Source organism: Mchenga conophoros, linkage group LG7, assembly GCF_057382185.1.
Source record: "Mchenga conophoros isolate Kocher_MC1m ecotype Shallow Benthic linkage group LG7, M_conophoros_male_GT1.1, whole genome shotgun sequence".
Taxonomy (NCBI): domain Eukaryota; kingdom Metazoa; phylum Chordata; class Actinopteri; order Cichliformes; family Cichlidae; genus Mchenga; species Mchenga conophoros.
The window spans coordinates 4,630,773-4,656,206 of record NC_140532.1 but is presented as its reverse complement, the minus strand read 5'-3'; the positions used below and the strand labels follow the sequence as shown (position 1 = coordinate 4,656,206).

At 42.6% G+C, this 25,434-nt stretch overlaps 1 protein-coding gene across 3 annotated transcripts; it reads left to right on the top strand.

The window, feature by feature from the left end:
• Window positions 1-1,052: 1,052 nt before the first annotated feature.
• mtss1la (MTSS I-BAR domain containing 2a) lies at window positions 1,053-24,392 on the top strand. 3 transcript variants are annotated; one of them, XM_085281638.1, is made up of 15 exons: window positions 1,053-1,647; window positions 5,254-5,315; window positions 5,420-5,493; window positions 15,404-15,488; window positions 15,677-15,768; window positions 15,861-15,935; window positions 17,861-18,018; window positions 18,152-18,259; window positions 18,682-18,779; window positions 20,692-20,824; window positions 21,483-21,557; window positions 21,783-21,938; window positions 22,273-22,449; window positions 22,585-22,750; window positions 23,032-24,392. In XM_085281638.1, exons 1-15 carry the CDS (start codon window positions 1,579-1,581, stop codon window positions 23,832-23,834), a joined length of 2,331 nt encoding a protein of 776 aa, XP_085137764.1. In that variant the 5' UTR covers window positions 1,053-1,578; the 3' UTR covers window positions 23,835-24,392. The 3 variants fall into 3 exon arrangements, with proteins under 3 accessions (XP_085137764.1, XP_085137765.1, XP_085137766.1); XM_085281639.1 differs by lacking the exon at window positions 21,783-21,938 and having other exon boundaries at window positions 1,054-1,647; XM_085281640.1 differs by lacking the exons at window positions 21,483-21,557; window positions 21,783-21,938 and having other exon boundaries at window positions 1,054-1,647.
• Window positions 24,393-25,434: the final 1,042 nt, after the last annotated feature.

Genomic DNA, 25,434 nt, shown 5'->3' with positions numbered 1-25,434 from the left:
TATGGCTAATGTTCTTCTCTTGTTTTATGTCTTTTATTTATTTCATTTGTATTGTATGTTTATTCTGTGCCTCATTATGCATCATATGCACCGTATTTATTTTGTCTTTTATTTATTCTTCTGTGCAACACTTTAGTCCATTATTGTTGTTTTAAAGTACTTTACAAATAAAACTGGTATGGTATGGTGTCCATTCTACTTTGTATCAGTAGACAGGATCGGTTCAGCCTGGTGGTCATGTAATAGTGTAATGCTGTAATATTCTCTTGGCACAGTCTTGGCCCTTTAGTAACCTACCTGCGCATTGCTGCTGATCCTGCCCATCCCTTTATAACCACAGTGTACAAATCTTCTGATGGCTTCTTCCAACAGGATAGCATGCCACGTCACAAAGATGAGATCAAACTGGTTTCTGGAATATGACAGTGAGTTCACTGTGCTGAAATGGCATCCACAGTCACCAGATCTCAAACCAATAAAGCACCTTTGGGATGTGCTGGAACAAGAGCTTTGCGTCGTGGACGGGCAACTGTCATATCTTTGCAACTTTTTTGAGCTAAAGTCTATATTTTGTTTTTATTACAGTTCAGTCTAAAACGTGTTTTCACACCTTTCCTCTAGTTTTAGACAACTATAATAGCATTGAGTTGCTCTGGTAAGCAAAAGTTGATGTGTTCCAACCAGCAGTCTTCTCATGGACCCGCAAAGAAAACATGTAAAGTCAAAACTGTGGCTTGAATTAGCATTTGTTATGTTGATTCTAAATGCTAATGCTTAATGAGGCGATAATGGCCCACATGTTACTGTTTCCTGAAACGGCTACGAGTGGCTCAACGATCATGAACAGACACGTGTGTGAATACACATTTAAATCCGAGGAAATCCTACTTTGCGTGTTTGGCAATTGTTCGCTGAGAAGGCAGGGCTTCACTTTTGTTTGCGTGGGGGGTGGAAGGAGGAATGGGTGTTCCTTCTTGTCCCCTCCTCCTATCAAGACAGAAAAAACGCACTTGACCAGCCCCCTTTCCATTCCCATGGATCTTATTACGGGAGCCTTCAGCTCCAAGACATCTGCTCCGCTATTAACAACGGAGCGCGTCCCCGCGTCTGTTGCGACTCATCCGGTCGTACCCCCTCCTCCTGCTCGTCCTCCACCTCCTCTTGCCCTCTTCCCCAGAGTAGTGCTCTCTCCGTTGATTGTGTGTTTAAACGGTGATCATGAGAAGCCACCGTGCATGTGCCCTCCACGTTGCATAGCTGTAGTCCAACCTGGCAGAAGAGAGCGCCCCTGCTCCATCCCTCCTGTGCCACCGAAAGGCGAGTACCGGCGGCAGAGCGAGCAGGAGTACCCGGTGACACCGAGCAGCACATTTCTTTTTGTCTGTGCGCTCCGCTGCTGGCTGTGGGCTGTGCGTCCTCGCATCCTCCTCGCTGCAGGCTACGTTGTTGTAGGGCAGCACCTCGAAGGACGGATGAAGAAAACAAAGGTCTACACGTCCGATGTTTGAAGCAGCAACAGTGGAATATTTTGTCTGATACTTGTCTTTCCGCGAGCTTTTTTTGTTTGTTTTTGACACCATGGAGTCGGTGGAAAAGGAGTGTGGAGCGCTGGGTGGATTATTCCAGGCCATTGTGAACGACATGAAGGTATCACACATAATTTAAAGTAGATAGGGAATTATGTGACCTTTGTGATTGCACAGTGGCTGATCAGATGCATTTTTTTTTACTGCCTTTGTTTCTTTCACCGGGTCCTCCCCCACTTGAAACACCGCTGTAGGACAAACTGGGAGATGAAGCGTGTTTCCCTTTGTGTTGTCGTTATAATGTACTGCAGGTCAAACAGTGCTCACACTTTAGCAAGTGTGCCAGAGTACTTGCATGGAAACATTTGCAGAACAACATTTGTCTTTTAACACAAAACCACTATTTGCGGGTGTGTGGTCCACGGGTTAGATCATAATCAAAGTTTAAAAAAATATTCCAGCTCTCATTCCTCTTTTTGTGTGTTACAGTAAAACTATCAGGACTAAAGAAGAAGTTATACTACACAGTTAATAAAAGTCATACTACACATATGATGGGTGCCATTTAACCCTAAACAACTGTTCCTTCTCTATCCCAGCCTCAAGTGATTTCTGAATTAAGTGTCAGCTGTAAGAGGATGCTCTGGAAGAAAATGAGAGCTCCATAACCTCAGCTTCTGAACAGAAATAGACTTGAAATGCTATCATTGTGCTTCCTGTTATTTGGACTGAAATATCTACATTTTTTCAACTTGGTATTAAATGCACATTTAATCTTTTAACAATTGAACTGTGTGACCTTGCGCTGTATTTGTACGAAGCCAGTACTGTCTGTCTTTTAGTTAAAAACAATTTCTTAAGCCAGAATCACACGTATGTTATTGTGTGTGTATTGATTACATGTCAGCGTGTGTATTTGTGTATGTTGGGGGAGGGGTCAAGTGAAGGAAGTTGAACCAGGGTGGTCTGCTGTTCATGACAACAGATGGAAAGTGTGAACGCATTCATTGGGCCTGGAGGCAGCACCCAGTCTTCTCATTGTCCGGGAAACCCATGATGCAGCAAAGTGGTTACAACAGCGAATAAGTCAAGCGTCAAGCACTTCTTTCAGTCCAGCAGATTTCTTATTGATTACTAGCGCGCAGGATCATGGCGCCTTAGGACAGACTATTTATGGACCTCTCATTAGTCAGGTTCCAGTGAAATCAGCTCTATTGGCAGTGCTGGTTTGGTTTCATAAATTTCCTTTTTGTGTTGCAATCATGCCGGGGCCAGAGAGCGACAGGGGCTCACAGAAAGAGGCAGTCTGTGTATTGATAAGCAGCACAGATGAATGAGGCTGAATCCCTTAGTCAGCACAGTATCAATGTCCACTGTCCGAGACAGACATCTGACCTCATTCCTGCCGGCTGGTTGTGCATGCAAGCCAATCGAACCAGCGATCCAATGGCACTGCTTTCCTAATTCTGAATATTGTTAGAATGTAGCTGCGTGACATAGATGTAGCACTTCCACAGCCTCCTGTGTGCTATATTGTACTGCATAGAGAAAATGTGTGGATAATAGCTGCACCTGTTGGTTATGTAACTGTCTGATGAGGCAACAGGAAAAGAAATGAAAGAGTGGGAGGTGTTAGAACAGTAGGTACAGGATGAAATGAGAAAAGAATGTTCTGCAAGATTTGATCCGGAGTCAAGAATTACATCAGGAATTAGATTTGATCTGATGAGAGTGATAGGGAAAGTGATTTCAAGCCTCTTTGTGTGAAAAAGTAACCAAATGTCCTTGAGCAACACTTCCTACCAGGTCCAAGGATAATGCTTTAACCTGAATGACGAGCTGTGGGAGGAAGAGACTTTCTCTGCTTGCTTCTCTCTTTTATCCATCCTTTTCATCCCTGGATGTTGTTGGGTGTAAATGAACTTTAAAGAAAAAAAAAGTGTGCCCCCCTCCCAGCTGCACTGCACATAGCCCTCTTTACCCAATTCTTTGCCCTCTACCCTCAGCTGTCTTGGCAGCACATCCCTCCAGCCCCTCAGAGCCACAGCGCCCACAGGCTAATTAGACACCTGTTGAAGTCAAGTGGGAACAGCCAAGCCGGGAGGTTCATGAAAAACAATTTTTTTAAAAAGAGGGAATGGCTCCTAAATCACTTTCCAAGGCAAAGACTTTATCTAAGGTAACCTGGGAGTTAAATCATGTCATTGCCAGAATGGAGGTTATAAGTGATGCAGCACAAGACTCTTTTGTGATTGCATGCTAGCTATATATAATCAAGATGTGTAACCCCTTTTAGCTCCTCTCCATCAAAGAGTCACATAGAGGTTGTGCCCTTCCTCTTCTTACTCCAGGGCTCAAGGTCCCACTCTAATGGTCGGCTCTTATAGCTCACGGCAGCATGTGACGATCCTGGGCTAAATCTAATCCAGGTTTTTCAAAAGAAAGTCTTACTACCTGGCTTGCGTGCATAAATAGTAATGATATTAGGCCTTGTACACAGCACGTGCCTGCACACCAGACATGCAAATATCTATATACAAATCGAAAAGTATGTAGTTCTTTTGTCACCTGGGACAAATTATCTACCTCTTTGCAAAAGAGATTTATCACTGTAGGTGGCCAATGTTTACCCGTTGTTTCAAACAAGTTTGAAACAAGTTAAATATTCAAATACACTGAGACACAGAGCTGCAAGTTCAAGTTTTTGTTTTATCATGAAACAAGGGAATCGATAATAATAAAGACGAAGCATAAAAAAAATGTTGTATGCCAATTTTAACCCTGGAGAACCCATGGGGTAAAATTTGACCCCATGGTTTCCCTAGAAAACCAATGGGGTCGGCTCTGACCCCATTGGTTTTCTAGGGTTATACATCACTGTGATTTCACAATCTGCCCTAGTATTATACACTGTAAATATAATCCACTGCAAGTGTGCACAACAAAAATCACACTGGCCTTTTTAAAGACAAGTCAGAGCATGGACTTATACAACACCCTTTTTCTAATCCTAGGGTAAGAAGCCAGCCTCTCCATAGCTTTCTTCTTCTTCTTTTTTTCTGTTTTTCTTTTTACTTTACTAATTATTATTAGCAATATGTGTATATATATGTATGTATATATATATATGTGCAGTGCAGCCTAGGCGGAGTAGTCGAACACAGATTCACTGAGCGCTCAACACAGACAGCATCGTCAGAAGGAAAATTGATAAAATAAATTACAAATGTTGTATTGTTCGATACATATGCGTACCGAACCGAAAGCACTGTATCGAACGGTTCAATATCGATACGAATATCGTTGCACCCCTAATATATATATATATGAATGAACTGATATACACACACCAAAGGGGATAATGGAATAAGAAAAAAGATAAGGGAAAAAAAGAAAAACAGCTTTGAACAAGTCGAGAGTGATCTGCTAATCAGTGTAAAATAATTACTAGTTTGTAAAAATAAAACCGGGTCTGTCAGGCGTTATGTGATTGACTGATTTTTCCCAGAATAAAACAAATGTTTTTTGGGGGTAGGATATATACATTTATTTTCCTTATTTGGATTTCAACCTGGTATTTTCCACCAAAATTAATGAGAAAATGCATTTTGTGTGACTAAATCTAACACTGAAATTTTTGTGCCTGCTGTTTTTGTTGAAGCACGCGGACCTGAATGTCCTTGGTGAGATATTTATTTGGTTTAACACTTTTCCTTTCTCTTATCAGAGCTCTTACCCTGTGTGGGAAGACTTCAGTGCCAAGGCCACAAAGCTACACTCTCAACTCAGGTGAGAAGCAGTTCCTGTGAACAGTAAACCTCAGTGAGGAAAATTCTTGTGCAGTGTTTACAGACTCTGTGCAGTGAGAGTGCAATGAACCAATGTACTTACAGGACCACAATTCTGGCAGCAGTGGCCTTTTTAGATGCCTTTCAGAAGGTGGCGGACATGGCGACCAATTCTAGAGGTAAGGGAAATTTAGCCTCACATGGTGTGGAGTCGAGCCTCTGTATGAACTGGTGGAAAAATAGTGTCATGATAATGATCAGCTTTGTTGAACAAATACGTTTGTTGTTTTAGTAGGGAGTTGTTAAAAAGTAGAAGCTAAGAGTGTTGGTAGACAAGCAGTTAGTATGTTTTTCCCTTTCTAAGTCGTAAAGGTCACATAAAGAAAATAAACAGACTTTTCACATCCTTAAGTAAGTGTATTGTCTCTCACGGCACCATTCTGTTCACTAAGATGACGCGAGTGGGGCCAGCTGTGAGCGAGGTCGGGTGGTGGAGGCTCAGAGAAATGAAAATCTAAGCTTATTGTTTCTTTGGTCTTAATGAGGTCTGCTGATCTGCTTTGTCACTGCGCTAGTGGCAGCAGACTGGCTGGCTGGAGAGGCCGCTGATTAACACAGATTTCTTCGGAGTTGATCGTCGAGAGCAGTATGTAGGTCAGAAAAACCCTGCAAACCCCGACGAGGCTCTCGACACACTCAATCACATAGACGCAGAAACATACACGCACACACACATAAGCACACACTGATGCACTGTATTCAAAGAGTGACAGCTGGTAGCTGGTCACCTGACCTTACAGGCCACATCCCAAGATGTTTTTCAAACTATTTGCACTGGCACCGCCCCTTATTGACCACTTACTTCTGGGAAAAATAACAGAGCAGCCTCAGTGTTCACTTATTATTGCCAGTTTTACTTCCTTGCACTTTACAGCAACAGTTTATCGCTATTACAATACTAAAGGCTACTTTAAATGATTCCTGGTGTGAGTGCACATGAGCTCTGTAAGATGATGCAAGGTAGACTGGGGTCAGCCTGCTGGCTTCGAGCAGCTGGCAGCCTGCTAAAATAATGGGGGGTAGGCCATGGTAGGAATAAAGGGCAAGACTTCAAAGGAAAATTGCTGTAAAAAGGGAAAATAGCAAAATGATTGATATTCCGGAGAGAGATGAGAAGAGAGAGAAGGGCAACGAGAGTTTGCAGATAGCTGTATAAAATCTGTAAGTGTGTCACTCATACGCCCACTTCTGCTTTTCTCCCAGGCACATTAAGTTTAGGATTAGTGCCATCCTTCTCAGGACACAGACTGCATGGGTGATGAGAGACTAGCAATTAAAGGGGAATCAGTGTACTTAGACAGAAACATATGAGATAATTTTTTTTCTTACTAAAATCTAAAGTCTTATATTAGTATTATTCTGCTTTTATCATTTTCATCGGTGCTCAGTGTTGATTGATTGACGGGATTATTCTTCCATTTGACAAATTATCATGACCTATAAAACACTGCTATTTTCCCTTACATGCTGTCGTCAATATAATAAAGGGAGTAACAACAATGGTCACTGTTTCTTTACTTTTCAATAATCTTTTGATTCTTTTCCATAATGAAATATCTGTGACAGATCTGTGGGCATTTAACCAAGTGGTTCAGCGCTACATGGCTAAACCTGCAATTCCCATCAGGCCTGTAGCTAATACAGTTACTTACTAAGTGATAGCCAGTAACACATTTTGCACATAGTGGACATAATTATCAAACGTGCTGTAGCAGCAATGCTTTTTTGTCATTGCAAGCATGTTCTGTGGTAGTGTTAGCATTTAGCTCGAAGCTCTGCTGTGGGACAACTGGTTTTACAAATAGCAGTCATTGCTTAAAAAAAAGAAAACTAAAACATCTTGTGCAGCTTTTATGTGCTCTTAGCAAGCATGCCATCTCACTTCTGTCTCTCCTGTGTGAGCTGTGTTAGTCTTTGCGTGCTCCAAACCAAACCCAGTAATTAATTAGGTAGGAGTAATGTCGATATTTACTGGCGCTAGCTCTCAGTGCACAGGGGTAACCTTTAAACCTATTTAGGCAACTTTGCCTCTCTAGCAGCTGCAATGTCAATTTATTTAAGCTATCCTGGCATCCAGATGTTCTCTGTTTTCCACATGGTTGTACTCTTGCTAACTCAAACTTATTTAGGACCATAAAGATAAAAAGAATTCAGAGGTTAGATGGTCAGTATATAGTAAGCCTTTATTTCTGTTTCTCTCTCTTCTTTTTCTGTCTGTATCCTTCACGTGTGTGTGTGTGTGTGCCTGCCTGCAGTGATGATGTTTGTCTCGGCGTCTGCACAGCCTTATAGGGCTGATTTGCGCTATAGGGGGCAGGCCCTTGGCTATGAACTGCTGGCCCCAATCGCTGTCACTCTGAGCTACGCTTGTGTTTGGGGACGAGCTGCAGCTGCTGGCACAGCTGGAGGTTTCATCGCGTTCCTCTTTTACCTCCTTTAATCTAACTTTGACACACTCACCCATTCGCCCCTCTTACTTCCACACTCTCTCTTCAGACTGTAAACACTTCCCTGCCAAGAAAAGCAGCATTTCTCCTCACTGACAGCTTCCTGATAGTCCCAGAGAGAGAGGACAGTGACTGAAACGAATTTTATGAATTCTTAACTGTTCTTCTGCACTTTTCTCAAAGGGTATCTTTTTAATCATAATTGTATTATGACTTTGCTCAACTAACCTTACTCAGCTCTCTGTTTGAATCGGTGTCTGCCACACTACTTCGGTGTGTGTCCATGTTCAGACTTCTTGCTTGCGTTGTCCATTTTTAGAGTTTATGGTAGCTGTCATGGTATTAGCATCTGTTTTCTATGAAGCAGCTGGAGGAGTTGGCCTCCAGGCGTTCTGGCACTGTGTCTAACAGCACTGTTTCTCTAAGCTGTGCTGATGGATCTATGTCTGAAGGCACGTCTGTCTCAGTGAACTCATAGCTTGCATCTGAGTTCAATAAAGGTCTGCAAGCCACAAAGTCTATATTAGGTGGTATATGTGGAGAATTTGGGTTTTTTAAGGATATACGTTTCAACACCAAGCTTTTGTGCAACTTAACCTAAGGCCGTGTAGCTCTTTGGATCCTTTTATTGTTGGATTGGCCAGTCTAATGGATTTTGGTGTGCCGTCTGGACCTTTTTTGTCGTTCATATTAAAATGTTATGTGAGGACATTTAAAAGGATCAGACTCGAGTTGAGAAAATTGGAGACTGTGTGACTTATTTAGTTGTTGCTTGGATGTATGATGTGTTCTTTAAACAAAAGTTGTTTTTTTTTCCAGTTTTTGAACGTAGTTGAGTTTGATAGACATCAAAGAGACATGGGTAATGGTCCATGAAAGTATGACACAGTCTCCATGTTTTGCAGAAAGTGAGTTGGCTGTAGTTGGGGGTTAGTTGACCTGGGTGGGGGTTGTGATTGGAGTGGGATTTCCACAGCTCTGGGTATCCAGGCTAGGCAGAGGCGTTTAGCTAATCCTCTTAGCCCCACTCTATAACACACAGACACAGACTGCCTTCTCTTCTCTTCCTGATCAGCCACCCCCAGCTTTAAAAATTTACACTGTGGGATCACCGGCCAGACAACCATACACTGCATGTTTTTATTAAGCACGGATGAACATTTCTTCTTCTACGTGTGATTATCAAAGCTAGCGCCGTCCATACTCCATTACATGTACACCCATGGAAACAATGTTTCTGTCGGTCACTGCAAGTCCTCTCTGTTTGGCTCTGTGTCTTTTCTTTCTTACTCACTCAGTCCATACTCTGTGGAGGTATGCTAGTAGATCAGTGTGTCAGCGAAGCACTAATCTGCTTGGCCGCTGTACTTCTCTGGGTTGGCAGATGGGACGGATATCCCTACCCGCCATCTGGACAGCCTGGCGTGGACGAGATGTGGCCGTGGCCTAGCGCAGAGCGAGATCAGGGGATTAATGTATTCCGTGCTATCCCAGCAGTGCAGCTATTTTTGCAGACATGTCAAATAATAAGTGTACCCATCAGACCAAAGCTGACATGCATCAACATTTGCATCCCATGTACAAGCCTGAGACAAGCCTGTTCTGCATTCTGTGTACCAGAACCAAGAGTTTAGAATCTGCAGCTCACAGTTAATTAGCTTATAGATTTCAAGTGATTTAGATCGGACCTACATGTTCAGTCATTCACATAGATAAATACAGTAGCTGGTAAATTACAAACTGTTGTGCCATTCTGCTAATTGTATGCAAGGCTCTTTGGTTATTTCACGACCTTCAACCACAAGGTCACGCTAAGTATCGACAAGAGCCTCTCATTTCCCCCTCAGCTTCCTACCTTGTTCGTCGGACAATTTCCAGCAGAGTTCTTCATGAGTCACTACGGAGTTTATGGGCTTAAACTCAATGCGGTCATCCTGCAGATGAATGTTTTCCAGCTATTGTAATAACTACATCCACAGAGTAAAGGGTGAAGCGGGTGCAGCAATAATGTGAGAAACAGATGAAAAGGGGAAATAAAAACAAGAGAGAAAACAAATCTTTGGGTTCAGCGTAGCTTTAATTCTGAGGTCGAATACCAAACTAAGAAGACAAACACGAGGGGAACACTCTGTTCGGCTACATCCTGAACACGAACTCTGCTTTGGAAGGGAGCTGGAGAGGAGTGGGGAAATGCACGAGAGAGGCTGCTGGAGGAATGCGAGAGAGGAGATTAAAAGGAATACAATTTCAAAGAAATGAAAATGTAGGATGACAGATCAGATCACATGTTTGCTATTATTGGTCCGTTAAACACATCGGTCAAGATTGAAGTGGCCCAAAAATTACTGGGTGATGTGTTGTGAACACGTTTACACCAGATCAAGACGTTCACAAGGCTAACATAATGAACCCCAATGATTTGGATGGATATCTAATTACTGTTCCGCTAAACTGTTATTCTATTCAAGCTTTTATATTTGACACGTAGGTTCTGATGATCAGCGCAGGGCAGAGTGGCTAATATAATAAACTGCTGCTCAAGATAACTTCAGGCTCAGAGACTCAGATGGAGGTAGCAGCAGCAGAAGGACCAGCAGTATTGTCTGCATTGTTTGCAGGACTGTTTGCAAATGAGCAGAGTAGCATTTACATAGGTGGGGCAAGGCCGGACAGACTCGGGTGAGCTAAGATAAAGAAAATTGCTGAGCCTGTAAAACAGGAGCGCTTGAGTCGTCTGATTGAATCGGTGCAGATTTGTTGACAGAGCGCTGCTTAGTAAATTTGTCAAACTTTGGCTATCATTGCTTATTTGTTCTTGCATAAAGGGACATCACATCTATCTTCTTCAGCTTTAAACATCCCTGTCTGGCATGAGACAAAGACAGCCATTTGTGGATTGCTTCCCTTTGCTGTACTTTTTCTTGTTTTCTCTCCCTGTGGCCTTTTTTCCATCTCTAATGAAAAGCGCATCTGGACAAGGGGTGGTGATTATTTTTAGAAACATTTATGCCCCTGAACAGGAAGCTCCTCCAGCAGAGGAATATAACTTCCTCCTCCTCCTCTTTAAAGTCTTGTTCTAATGCACACCAGAACATGTTTACGCCACATCAGGAAACACTGGGGTCTGTCTGAGAGGTGAAACTTGCTGTGCGTGCTGTCTGGACAGGCAACAATGGGATGAGTGTGCGCTCGACTGTGTGTGAGAGACTAAAACAATTGATCCCGGGGCTGTTTCCTCTGCCTTTTAGTTGTATTGTACTAATAAAAAGCATTCCACGTATAAGGAAGTGACACAAAGGCTTGGAATGACGTTTTGATTTTTGCTACAGACAGAACACACTGTGTTAATCCTAAAGCATTTGGATCTGTACCCTGGATTTGCTCTTATGTTTTTTCCCTCTTCTAACTGTGAATACAGTGGACAAATACCATCTTTATTATTGAATAAACTCACAGATACTGCATGTCCAATATTTAAGCAACATAAATTACACAGATCTGTAGCTTTTGTTGCTGCAGGCGTACAGTACGCTACTCTCGTTTCATAATCCATACAGATACAGCTGTTTTATCTGCCACTCTTACCTCCTTCACAACTCACAGCTCCCTCACCAGCATATGCAATAGATGCTGCTTTATTTATAATACAGACAGCTCCTACTGTGCTGCACCAAAAGAGCTCAAGCTGTGCTTTGAAGCAATCTCTTGACGATGTGAATGTTTGATGTTTAATCAGGTTATGATTTCAGAAATCTCAGTTTCATCTTTGCTCAACTACCAGCTAAAGAAGACAAGTGAAGCTGTCAAAATCAAAGCAGGTCCTCCTCATTTTCTTCTTCAAAGATATATATAAAGTGTTCTAGTGAAGATGACTACACAAATTACAGAAATATTTTGACAGTAATGCAAACATTACATTTTTTAATTTCTCGGCTTATTGTGGACGATGTCGTCCTGTCAGGGCCTGTTGCACCTGCCACACTATAGCACTTCCGTTGCCTTCTGACAGGCCAAACCCGCCCAGCACCTCCGCCGTGTGTGCCCTCTTTCAACCTCCTCCCGTCTCACCCCACACTGCCTTTCATCCATCAGTGGCCTTCTCTGTGTCCCTGCCAGTTCACACTCTGCCTCACTTAAAAGGGGTGAGGGAGGGTAAACGCAGGAGGCTTAACTGTCTCTGAGAGGCACAGCCAGCACAGTGGCCAAGGTGCCAATGCAAAGAATAACAGTTGTCTCACGGATGATGGAATTTCCTTGCCTTGGCAGAGGCTGTTTGAGGGTCTAGAAAAAATTCCACACAAACGTGTTTTATTGACACAAAAGGCAGAAATCAAGATGGAGAAGAAGTGAGCTGCATTCAGCTTGAAAGCCGGCGTCAACGTATCCAGCCTTAATTCCAGCAGAAGGACATTCAGGCTCGCTTGTCTGAGCACTAATGAAATCTGAGCTGAGCGTTAGGGTTTAGATGGTGAATAAGAGAGATATTTAAGTTTAGCTCCCATGTTGAAGACATCATGGCGTAGGCCTGTGGCAGTTTAGCCTCTGGCTCCCGACTCCTGGCAGGAGAACTCTCTATAAAGAAGGCCTATTAAAATGCTCCTCCTTCCCCAAGGATTCAGGGGAGTTAATCAGAACCAGAGCTCTGGATGGAACCACTCAGTAAACGCTTAGACTACTCTGGTCTGGCCTCAGATACCAGAGCTTAAAGCCACCAATGGGGGCATGACCTTCCCACCAACAGCCCCATGTTTTTTTCAACATACGTAGCAGATCTCGAGGCAGTTTGTATTTATGCTCAGCCTGTATATTAAACCAGGCGCCGTGAGCTTCAGATGCACACACGGCAGCGCTTCTGTAATGAACCACAGATTTGTCCACTGTTCAGTTACTCCCAGTTGTTTGCTCCAAGCTGTAAGATATATGGTTCTGTTGCATAACAGTTTTCCCCCGTAGTGGTCTGTGTTTTGCTTCATTCGTGCACGTGTGGCTGTCTGCTATGAGGTCGGCCCAGATCCTAAAGCCACAGGGGTCTGCTCAATAATCACTTTTCCAGTTCTTGCACACATCAGCTAGCATGTTTCTAGAACGTCAAGTATTGATATATCTATATCAAAGAATCATGATATGACTTAAAAATTAAAACAGTGGTTTAGTTTGGTAATCATCATTTTTGTGCTGGTTGACTTTTTAGTTTTTTTTTTAAATGAGTGAGGTGGCTGTTAGATTTCTTAACAGGAAAGGTTGAATGAATCAGACTGAAAGAGAAAGTTCTTGCTTTGTTTTACTCTGTGCTGCCACATTATATCATGAAATGACCAAACATCATTCTTTGCCCACATAAACATGAAGCAATGTTTTTAAGTTCAAACTGAAATAAATAAAATAAAAGTTTTATACATTCAAATAATCATCAAGGAAAATATGTGTGATATAAACAATATGCAAATCAAGTATTGTAACATGTAATCAAATTATTTCAGCATTTTTGTTGAAATATTATTTTCAGGGTGGATGAATCAGTTTTACTGAAGCTCATTTTTTTTCTCGCTACATAAACTGTTATGGACCACATGTTGAAAATGCTGAATCTGGACTAGTGAAGTTTAAATGTCACAAATCTCAAAATGAACAGGGGAAGAAAAAGGATGAAACAACACATAGAGGTCTTTGGCTGTGGAGGAAAATAGAAAGAAGGACAGAAGTCTAAGTGTTGCATAATAATTGTCTTTCGAGTCAGGCTTAAGCTTGTATATATTTGTCACATGCCTGTGAGCCTTTGTAGGGGGGCTACGGGAGTGAATCACCGTGTCACTATCCATCCGGTCAAGGCCAGAGGCCAGCATGGCTCTTGGACATGGTCAGGAAGCCCTGAACCTCCCCAGGATGTAGCTGTCAGCTGATCCCCTTTTGGGAAGGGAAGAAGGAGGGGAGGAGACAGGAGGGAAGAGGTGGGGAGCAGGAGGGAAATTGGCAGGTGTGAATGGGACAGGAGTGGGGGGCTGAAAGTTCACTCCAGCTGATAGTGACATTGGGACGGTCTGTTTTAGAGATACCAGGACCCACATTACTCTCTTGTGCCTCATTCTGTGGGTGCTTTCTGTAATGGCTTTAGCAGGAGAAAGGCAAAATCAGTGCGTGTGTGTATCACGTGCATGTCTGAGTTTCTCATTGGTTATCATGAACTGGTGTAAACAGAGTTTCTTACCTGACTGAATCCTCTACATAGGTTGGACTCCCCACTTTCTGCTTATATCTAGAGCAAAGCGTATAGATTCCACATGTCTTTTCTAAATCACTTCCTGCTGATGTTGAATACCTCTGTGTGTTACAGCTGGATGACCTTTCACCTCTCCTCTCACTCAGAGGAGCAATGCATACAGGGCCCAGATCTGTTGCTGAGTTTCTTTGAACTAGTACAGCAGTTAGTGAAGTTGACAGCCAAATGTTGGACTCAGCTGGTCTTTGTCTGACAGTTTGACATGTTATCAGCAGGAGACAGTAACCTAGTTTCTTTATGTGATATCTGGAAAAGAGCACAGATCTCACTGGACGACAATCTGGAGCATTTCTTACACAGAGTCTCATTTTAGGCCAGTTATATTAGTCGTGCGTTTCATTTTCTCTTTCCTTCAGGCTTTGTAGTGAAGGTTAGAGCTGGTTTCTCCCTAATGCTGCCTGCCCTGCATGAATGGTGTTTAGGAAACAGAGAGAACAGGAAAGGCAGAGCAGACAGGGAAGAATAGAGGGATATCCCCTTACATGGTTCCCTCCTTTTTCCTCCAGGATGAAAGGGGTGAGAACTTCGGAAAGGGTGTGGGGGTTGGTAAAATACACCACCTGTCCATACGTTCACACAAACAAACCTCCGCACATACGCTCCAGCAATCATTCACAAACACACATACATGCCTCAGCTCTGAGGTCTGTCTGCTATAAGAGGTGTCTTCTCTCTTTCCTTGTGTGCGTCTGTGTCTGCGCGTGTGTGTGTTTGTGGTGAGAGACCCTGAGATTAGCCTTATGTGGCCCAGATTACAACAGGATCAGTGCTGCCATATATTACACTGGCCTATGAACCATCAGTGACACAGTGGACCATCCTGAGCTTTGGGGGCTTAAAACCTCATTTAATCACACTTCAGCAGAGAGGAAAAGTACAGTAACAAATTCACACAAGCCGTTATTTACTCAGTGTGGGGAGATTACCACACGGCGACGTTAAAGTGTCAACAGGAAAAATACGTGTTTTTGTCAGGAGGGAAGAAGATAGCACAGGGTTTTATTTTACGGTCACTCTGGAACGTTTGCTTTCCCCAAACAAATGTGACATTTGCACGCCCTGCCTTTACGGTCAACATATGTCCATCTAGTGGCTGCAACTAAAAATGCCTCTCCAGCTGAAAGAGGGAGGAATAAAAGCTGATGAGTCCATTTGACAAGAGAGTCTCAGGCCTTTCAAAGCACTCCATATCTGTATAGCCCTCTTATAGAAAATCATTTTTTCTGGGTCTTCTAGGTCTAAATTTCTATTGCCGAGCTCCGATATCGTAGATGACATTTCTATTTTTCATATTGTGTTTACAAGGTGCTACCAGGGACATTGGCTCAGCTCTGACAAGGATGTGTATGCGACACCGTAGCATTGAGGCAAAATTACGCCACTTCACCAAGTAAGTGTCACTTTTGTTTTTATTTGCTCCATTGCAATTTTCTCTCTTCGCCTGTCCTGAGGGGATTATTATGTTCTCCATCCATGGTGACCTTTCTCTTATTTTGTTACTCTTTGCTATGCTGTGGAAATAAACCTATTTGTTATACCCTTCATTCTCTTGAATATTGTCTCTTCTTGTTGCTGCAGTGCTCTTATGGAAGGCCTGGTTACGCCGCTCCAGGACAGGATAGAGGAATGGAAGAAGACGGCTAACCAGCTGGACAAAGACCATGCCAAAGGTGAATAACTACAGCAATATAAAAGATATTAATTGCACAATGTGTATTGTATGGAAATTTATACTTCCTTTGTCTTCACATGCTTGCCAAAGAATACAAGAGATCTCGTCAGGAAATCAAAAGAAAGTCACTTGATACCATAAAACTCCAGAAAAAAGCAAGAAAAGGTTAGTAACTCTCTCGTGATATATTAATTAGTATTATACGGATTTTAATTAATGAAGTCTGCGACTGGTCGCTGCACTAGCAGTAAAATAGCACCATCTAGAGGGTAGATTGTGAAAGGATAAGTCTCTCAAGTCAAAATGCTTGGCACAATTTCAGAGGCTCCTTTCCAACTTTGGATAATTTACCCTATAAATCAAAGAAATTAACTTCTTTCCTGGCTGTGCTTGCGTTATCCCCCGCTGCTGGCTGTAATTAAACTCCTATTTTCATACAGTATTTTAATGTAGCAGTGGTACATGCATTATGCCCTGATTTAAAACAGCTAACGCTGCCTGTTCTTCTTTCTTTCCTCTCCTCCCTCCCTCTAACTGAAACCCTCCTCAATGTTTTTGTCTGCCGTTTATCCCTGGCTGTAGAGCTTCTAGGTATGTTTGCTGCTACAAATAAGAACTTCACATATTAGTTTCAAGGCTTAAACCCATCTTTACGTAAACCTGCCAGTCAAAGAAAACACCATCTGTCTTAACATTTGTGGTTAAAAGATGGAGTAGTTCCCATTTATTATTTACAAATCAATTTAACACCAGCGTCTGCTACTAAGGTGAAAAACGGAGAGGAGACACGAATATTTCTTAAGCAGGGAATAAAATAGCGCAAAAACAAAACAAATCCAGATATTTTCCAGATATGGAGTGTAAGGTAATGCATAACTCTGTAATACTTGACAAAAAAGCTAAACAGTGCAACAGTGATGACTTCAGCCTGTCTCTACGGTCCATCTGCAGGCTCTTGCCCAGACAGTTACATTGATTCCACAGTCTGATGTTGAAAAATGATTAAATACTAAAATTACTTACATGGGAAACAAACAAGCACAGCAGACACATGTTGTGCAAGTAGGTCTGAAAGTAGGTCAGATATTTAGCAGGTCAGATAGAGACTGAATTCAGTCAAGCTGCACCTTTTAAAAAATATGTCATACGTGGCATTGCAGTAAAAGTTGCTATCGCTTCCTGATTTGAGAATTTTCCTAAATCGCTCCCTATGTGGGGTTTGATGCTGCAAGTATTGTCCTGCATCTTTGTGAATACAGCTTCTGTTGCAAGGATCTATAAATCACGTCCTTTTGGGACTCAGTTAATTAGTGCCTTATTAAATACAGGTGCGCTGAAAGCGTAGCTCATTAAGCTGAACGTATTAAAGATATGGACAGCTGTAAGAATAATCTACAGCGCTCTGCTTGTTAATGTTTTTCATCAAGGCGATTGCCAGCATAGAGTGATACTAATTTAGATCTGCTCACGCCCTTTTAGTTCATTATATTTTGTAAGTAGAACAGTATTTTCTATGTGCTAAAACTCAGCACACTGTAGAGTGTTCAAAATGACTGGCAGTGTATGTGTACATCATGCAATCACAGCAAATCGTGTGTCATCCTAATACTCGTTTTCATCTTCATCTCATCCTTCTTTCGTTGCTTAGACTTCCTGTATCTATCATAAAGCATCACTGTGGCATGCAGTATTGAATGACCTTCCATACAGTAGTGTTTTTCCAATCTCATCCATTTCAGGGTCTGCAAATCATCTCCAGCTGCACTGATTGTTTCAGTGTCCTCTCATTCCTGTGGTCATTATCCATTCTGGTGTAATGTTTTTAAGTGTGTTGACCTTTAGTACACAGCAGCTTATCATTATTTGTTTTAATCATCTCTCATCTTTTCCTCTCTTCCTCCCCCTCGTGCACTGCGGACACTTCCTGTCACTTTTGTAACCTCCCGTCCAAATCTTAATCTGTTTTCATTCCTTCTCCTCTCCTTCTTTATTTACTCAACTCCCCTCACCTCTGTCCTCCCTGGCTCTGTCTTTCCTGCCTTTTTGTACCCTTTTTGTACCTTTGCACCCTTTGCCTTCGCCTTGCGCAGGCCGCGGTAATCTGCGCCCCCAGCTGGACAGCGCCATGCAGGATGTCAGCGATTTGTACCTGCTGATGGAGGAGACGGAGAAGCAGGCAGTGCGCAGAGCTCTCCTGGAGGAGAGGGGACGCTACTGTTCATTCATCAACTTGCTTCAGCCTGTGGTGGTAAGGGACATTAAGCCTTTTTAGTATGGAAGCTTGTGCGTGTAAAGAACACCGACATACACTGTGAAATATCTTTGCTGCGTCCTGTTGATGTGGTAGCTGTTTAATTTGATCAATACTGTTTTCCCTGCAGAATATAGAGATTGCCATGCTGGGAGAAATAACACATTTACAAGCCATTGTTGATGACCTCACTTTGCTGACTGAAGACCCGCACAAGCTGCCACCAGCTAGTGAGCAGGTAACAGGAGTGTAATACTACAAATTCTTCCAGTGCCGCTGACATGCTTATTTCCTCACAGTGGTGGCAAAGTTATTTGAAGCAGAATTTAATTTGCCGTGTGTGGTTTCAGTACAAAGGTTAAAAATGTCTGTGTTTCTTATTATGAGCGGAGAGATTTTGATATTTTTTGTAATCCGACGGCTAAAATAAGCAACTTGTTGTTTCATAGCTCCATCCACCTGCTATAAATACCCAATAGAGTAACAAATAGTTATCAGTTCACACCTGGAAAGGGCGCTTGAGCTGCAATTAACTCAATTTTAATTAACCTTTACTGCTCGGCAGCTTGTGTATTTATCTTGTTGGTTCTCGTCTTTTTTTCCCATATTTGAAAAGAGACTTGTCTATGTCTAAATCCCCATTTGGTTGTGTTCCTGCAGGTGATCCGGGACCTAAAAGGTTCTGATTATAGCTGGTCCTACCAGACCCCTCCTTCTTCCCCCAGTAGCACAGGTTCCAGGAAGAGCAGTATGTGCAGGTATATTATTCAAACACTCACCACTTGTTGCACGTTGCAGTCTTTTGTATGAAAGAGCCACATCCAGACATCCAGAATTAGATAAAAGGTGTCCTCTGTTTTGAGTTACAAATCATGCTGTTTTCCATTTAAGTGGTTAGAAAATTGTAGGATGACGTTGACGTCTCCTCTTTTAAAATGAACAACCCAGATTCTATGAATATGAAATAAATCTCCAAGCCATAATTTTCAAATCATGCTTGCAAGTACATGCTTTACATTCTTGTTTTAGATGAGCTCAGGAAAACATTTTTCTTCAAGTGTCAAACTCAAAGAGCCTGTGTATGAAACCTGCATAATACCGTACTGTGAAGGTCAAACATCCAGGATTATTTGGAAGAGGCCCAGTATTATATAAGGTTTTGGTTGTACATTAGGTTGTAATATATTTTATAAACTTTAAAAAAATCATTTCAGCCGGCTTAATAGCATATTAATAAAGACTACAATAAATCCATGAATGTACCTGTGACATGTCTTCTTCACTACACAGCCTGATTAGCAGTGACAGTCGACATGCAGCGCTATCTCGCAAGCTCCTCAGCTCTTGCTCCTGGCATATATTTGTAGTTCTCAAGCTTCTTACAGCGAGATTAGGTCTAAAGCTGTCAAATATCACCAGCTGACAGCCGTGAGCCTACACAAGAGCCAAAATCCACATATTCATCTGACTTAAGGTGATAGCGCAAAAGTTTCTCTACAAATGTGGCATTCTAGGTCAAACACATTTTAATGTTGAGAGGAAGGAATATCATACCTTCTCACTTTTATTTAGTGCTACAGCTCCGAGCAGAACCTCCCTGACACTTGTTCCAATTAACGCCATGTCCTATTCTTAGTATGCTACAGGTATTCCTGGCTGGCTAATTTTAAAACAGATGCTTGCACCACCAGCATGTAAGCTTTTCCTGAAACAGTCTTTCAGTTCAGTCTGACTTCTATACATTGACTCTTTTCCCCATGATTTTATTACTTTAGCACTAACCCTTGAAGCTCTTTTCTCCACTGAGCGGTTTCTGTCATATTTCAGGCCTGAGTATAGAGAGGAATGACTGGGTGTGCATCAGAAGTTAGTGAGGATGGTCTCTGCCTATGCAGCTACCCTTGAGAAAAAAACAGGTCCTTACTGATACATACTGAGGTGTCGAAAGTCATCATTAAGGGGACTGGGGAAGTAATGAGATGCTACTTTTATAGGGTAATAACTTAAGCACCACACATTGCCACACATTCAAATGAAAGATTATGATGAAGAGACAAAGGTTTTAATAGGAAACAATAAAAACAAGCTTGCTTATTAAAAACTCAAAGGAGAGAAAAATGACTGCTTAAGACTAGGCTTTACTTTTAAATGATTTATTGTGTTTAATTTGCCATATTTATTTTGGCAATCCTCCTTAAGCTTCATCCAAGAGAATGAAGATTAACGAGAAATGTTAATGTCGGATGGATTCCAGAGTGAGAGGGGAAGAAGGAGGTGTGGGAGGGGAGTATGGGAGGGGAGGTGAGAAGTGCGAGTTGCACATTTCAAAATGCGTGGGTGACAAAGAGAAGCGGCGCAGAGTGAAAATGACAGAGCAGCAGACAGAAAGCACAAAGACTGCTGTTAATGCTCAGAAAGGAAGAAGAATCAAAGAAATGATAACTTTTTAATGCTCTTTGATGGACCAGAATTAGAAGAATGGAATCATTTAGATTTCTCACACAACACAGCCTTCATGATCACAGCTTTTGTGATTAATTTTTCACAAGCCTTTTATTCTTTTTACTATTTTCTGTGTAATTTACAAAACCATAAATGTGATAATATTAATCCTGATTAGAATGCATACTAAATGCTGAATTTTACACCGATGCGATTTCCTGTCAACAGTCTCCTCCAGATGCCCTCCTCAGGAGCCCATCGGCTGAGCAGCGTCTCCTCCCATGACTCGGGCTTTGTCTCCCAAGACGCCAACACCCATTCAAAGCCTCCATCACCCATGCCCTCTGATATCACAAGCCAGGTAGCAGTCTCAGCTATGATATTTTTTTTTCCTTTTATCAGGAGGGAAAATGTTTTGGGTTTTTTTGTTGCAGCAAAATCAGGAATAAAGCAGACTTGTTATCTCCAGAGATTTCTCTGGCAGTAAAACATCAGGACAGGAGGACACGGCAACAACACCACTTTCTTGTCAATGCAGATCTACAATAATTCTCTCTTTTTAACCACAATCACACTCCGTCTGCTGTATCTGAATTGAAAACCATAGAGTTTTTCCATGTTTTTGTATTTCACACATGAAGCCACCATAAGAGTTTGAGCTCTTTTTTTTTTTGCAATAGATCTCTATCAGTTGCAAATGTTGAATTTTTATCCCACTGGACTGATAAAGTTGTTCAGACTCTCACAGTCTGAACAGATTGCAGTGTAGAGAACACACTCAGCAACACACCAACTGATGAAACGTTCTTTTTCTGAATAAATGATCTTACAGGCTACTTTATTTTCAATCTAGGCTATAGAATATAGATCCCCTCAGAGAGAAAAAAATCCCTCCTTCTAAAGCTCATCAACACTCTTCTCCAGCTCTCACCATCTTCCTATGCATCTCTCACATCTAACTTTTTCTCCCCATTTCCTCTCCATCTCCACTGTTCTTTACTCCATCTTTCCTTTCCCAGAAATCAACAAGCTCAGCCTCCTCTGAGGCTTCAGAAACCTGCCAGTCTGTCAGCGAGTGCAACTCTCCTACAGCGGTTAGTACTGCATGCATCTTTTACCAGCGTACTTGCTTTGCTGTACGCGCACACGCGCACTAGCAGATGTATGCACTTGCACGCTGATGTGCTGTGCATTTCGATCATTTTTATCTATAGCTTAAAGAGGCCCGTGAGCCTTTAACGACAGCCGCTGTAAGGTATAACGTGGACTACTCGCCGATGTTGAGCACTCTTACTCAGACCTGTCTGTCCATTCCGCAGTTTGGCTCATGCTCATCCTTCGGCACCTTCCGCCCTGCTTTCTCACACACTGGCACCATCAGGCCTCTATCTGTTATACTTCCTGCGTCCCCCACATTTAACCACTCCCCTGGATCCAACACTCCCTCACCCACATCAAAGGTTCCTAGCTGGAAGGTTTGTTTTCATTTGCAAATTTTGCTTTGGGTTCTCTTTTGAGACTTTGTTGCTTCTTTGCTTCTTGTGTTTTGTTGCCTTCACAGATTTCGCATTCCGTAGAATAACCTCACAATCATTGTTTTGCTGTTGCTCATCAAGCTCAGTTTTCCAATGTTTCCACAAAAAAGATGTGCTAAACTGCACGCCCTGCTGTGCTCTATTCATATCTACCATGCATCTAACCAGTTTATAAGCCAAATCAACAGCTTCCGTGTTTTACTGCACAACTTCCAGTGAAACACTGGAGATGCACAGTTGGAAGACGGTCTCATTATTCAGTCTGCTGTTGCAGGACTGGGCCAAATCGAGTTCCTGCGAACCGTCGTTGGCCAGCACCCCACAGCGTAGGAGGGAGTCTGTGGATAAGATGAGAGAACTGGAGGCTCCGCCCAGTCCACAGGGGTATTCTGGAATGCAAGCTGATGAGCCACACAGGGTGAGAAGTGGTCCAGGAACCATTGCAGCCAAGGTAAAAAGGAGTGAAAAAATAAATGCCAGTATATCAATTTGTATGCTGTAGGGATTGCAGTGTGATGAAAATGTAAATGTGTCCTAATCTTTATGTATTTCCTGCCTGTCTGTATCTCTGTATATGTGTGTTAAGCTTGGTGAGCCCCTCTCTCCAGCAGCCAGTACTCTAGCCATGGTTCTAACCAGGGGCTTGAGCATGGAGCAGCAAAAGAGCAGCAGAGACTCTCTGCAGTACTCCAGTGGCTATAGCACCCAGACCAACACCCCCTCCTGCTCCGAGGACACCATACCCAGTCAAGGTAACAGTCATCCCTGAAGAGCCACACACTCCTGCCTGATTAAACACACATGATATCCACATACAGCACACTATTCATGAATTTAACTGTTGTGTTTCAATCATTGCACGTGTGTGATCTGAATAGTGCTGCACGTGTTGCCTTAAACTCCAGTTTGATTACTGTGAATTGCTATGTAATGAAGCACCTGCTAATTAACCCTCCAAAACAACTGCTCTATGAACTATTGAATATTCAGTGTGGGGGAAAAATGGATTCTCATGACTTGCTGTGATTTCTAGGTTCTGATTATGAGTGCTACTCTCTTAATGGAGATGCTGACAGTGAAGGGCAGGTGGACTTTGACAAATCCTCCACCATCCCTCGTCATAGTAACATCGCGCAGAGCTACCGCCGCATGATCCAAACTAAGAGACCTGCAAGTACAGCGGGTCTGCCTGCAGGTAAGACTGTTCAGGGAACTCCAAATGGCGCTGGGGGAAGCGGCGCTGGAGCTATTGCTTCAGGGACAGCCACTATACGCCGGACGCCATCCTCCAAGACTGGCGTGAGACGCACGCCGTCTACATCTGGCCCCATTCCCATCCGGCCTCCCATCGTGCCAGTTAAAACCCCAACAGTGCCAAACTCCCCGGGTTACACTAGCCCGTCTCATCACTCTGCAGGCAGTGAGGAGTTTCTGTATGGTGATGACCTATCAGCTAGTGACAATATGAGGGCTCCTCCAAAGCGGATGAGCCTCCCTGACACATCTTGGGGCTGTGGAGGAGGGGCGGACAGGACTGTTTACGAACAGCAGGCCCTCGGCATGGCTGCTCAAAGTGTTGAGGAGGACCCTATGCTCGCTGCCAACCGCCACAGCCTGGTGGAGAAGATAGGAGAGCTGGCAGCCAGCGCCCACGCCCTCGGTGAGGGTCAGTTCCCCTTCCCTAGCTCACTGTCAGGGGATCCCGCTCAGTTTGCGCCTCAGGGGGCGTCCTCTGTCAGTCAGGAGGACATAGATATGCTGGTATCTATACGCCGGGGGGTGAAGCTCCGCAAGACAGTAACAGACGACAGGTCTGGTCCTAGGATCCTTCGGTAGCGAGGGAGGACACATTGAAGCTCTGTATTGAAATACACCGGCGCTCATGTAATACGTGAAATAAGGCACAAGTAATAAAGAGGATATAATGTGGTAAATGAAGGCCAGACAGAGTAATGAGAGATCATGGACAATGTCAAGTCATTTAACGTTATGTATGAAGTGCATACATGCAAAGTAATCCATATTTTTTAGTTTTTATTTTTGTTTTGGTGGCTGTGCTTTCTTCTCCCTGTGTGACAACCAGTCCCTTTCAAACCCAGTCATCGAATGCTCTGTGTCTCGGTTCTTGGTTTATGTTTATTATTATATTGTACATTTCTTAATTAACACATCCCTAGCCCGTGGAGAATGACGGGTGCAGTGCTCTGTGAGCCTGTCTGTATGTCGTGTCATTGTCATTGTTACTGTACTGTGCCCTGTTGCTGTTCTGTTTGACGAGCTGAGCAGCAGCTGTGTAAGTCATGTAAAAATAGAAGCATTATGGCAGTTTTTTTTATTGCTGTATTGTACTGTCAATATATTCTGCAATTAAACTGGCTTTTTACTGTTAAACGACTTGATTGTTTTGTGCCAGAAAAAATATTTTAATATTGTAAAGGACTGCAATTAATCAAAGAACTTAAATTAGCTGCTGTGCACATGCAGCTCGTGTGTAAGTGGTGTCAGCTATTTCCCCAAGCCTTTTGAAGTTTGTTGCTTCATTGCTTTCTCCACTTTTTAACGGGTTTCATTTTATTACAAGTATATCTCCTCAGGATCTTACTTTAGTTTAGATTCTAATCCAGTCAGTAGTTTTTTTAATTTGTACAGTTTATAGTGGTGATATGTAGTTTCTTACCCCTCAGCTCAGTTTGAACTTTTGAAGTGTCTGTCAGGATTTTTCTTACTAATTTTACACTTGCTTCACTTACAGTCGTTGAGTGCAGGACTGTTGACCACGTTGCAGCACTCTGAAAACACAGATGGGGGCGCCTTAGGCCTTTCACTGTGACTGAGCAAACTGTAGCTTCGAAATGAACAGTAATGGGGGATGTCAGTTGACATTACTGCCTCATTGAAAATGTGCAGAAGGCTAAAAAGATGGATAGTTGGAGGGATATAGAACAAACAAGAAAGAAAAGGACGATTTACGGCATCCGAGACGAAAAGCATCCATATTCGTACCTGGGTATGCTAGCATACTCATTTGTTTTAATGTTAACAAAAAACAAAAATGTCAAACTGTGCTTTTCAACTACTCACGGGTGGAAAAATGCTCACACTAGCCATTCAGATATACAGTCAACTTTAAGCTAACACACACATATAGAATGTAAAAAACCTGTACAGCCAGGGTTTTGTTTTTTAGCCTGCATGTTGTAAAATAGTGCTGAAATTTATGTTCTAACAGCTGCAGAAAGTCTCTCTCATTATTTATTAAATGATAGTTCCTGCTGGAAAACAGCTCCTAAACTGACTTTATAACGTTTCTTCCCCCTGGACAACAGGCATGATGAACCGCAGGGCCTCTGCCTGGGTAAGGGACCTTCTTTTGGAAGGTAATATCGTGTGATGTATGGGTACAATGTCCATTTAGAGCCACTCTTATTAAGACCCC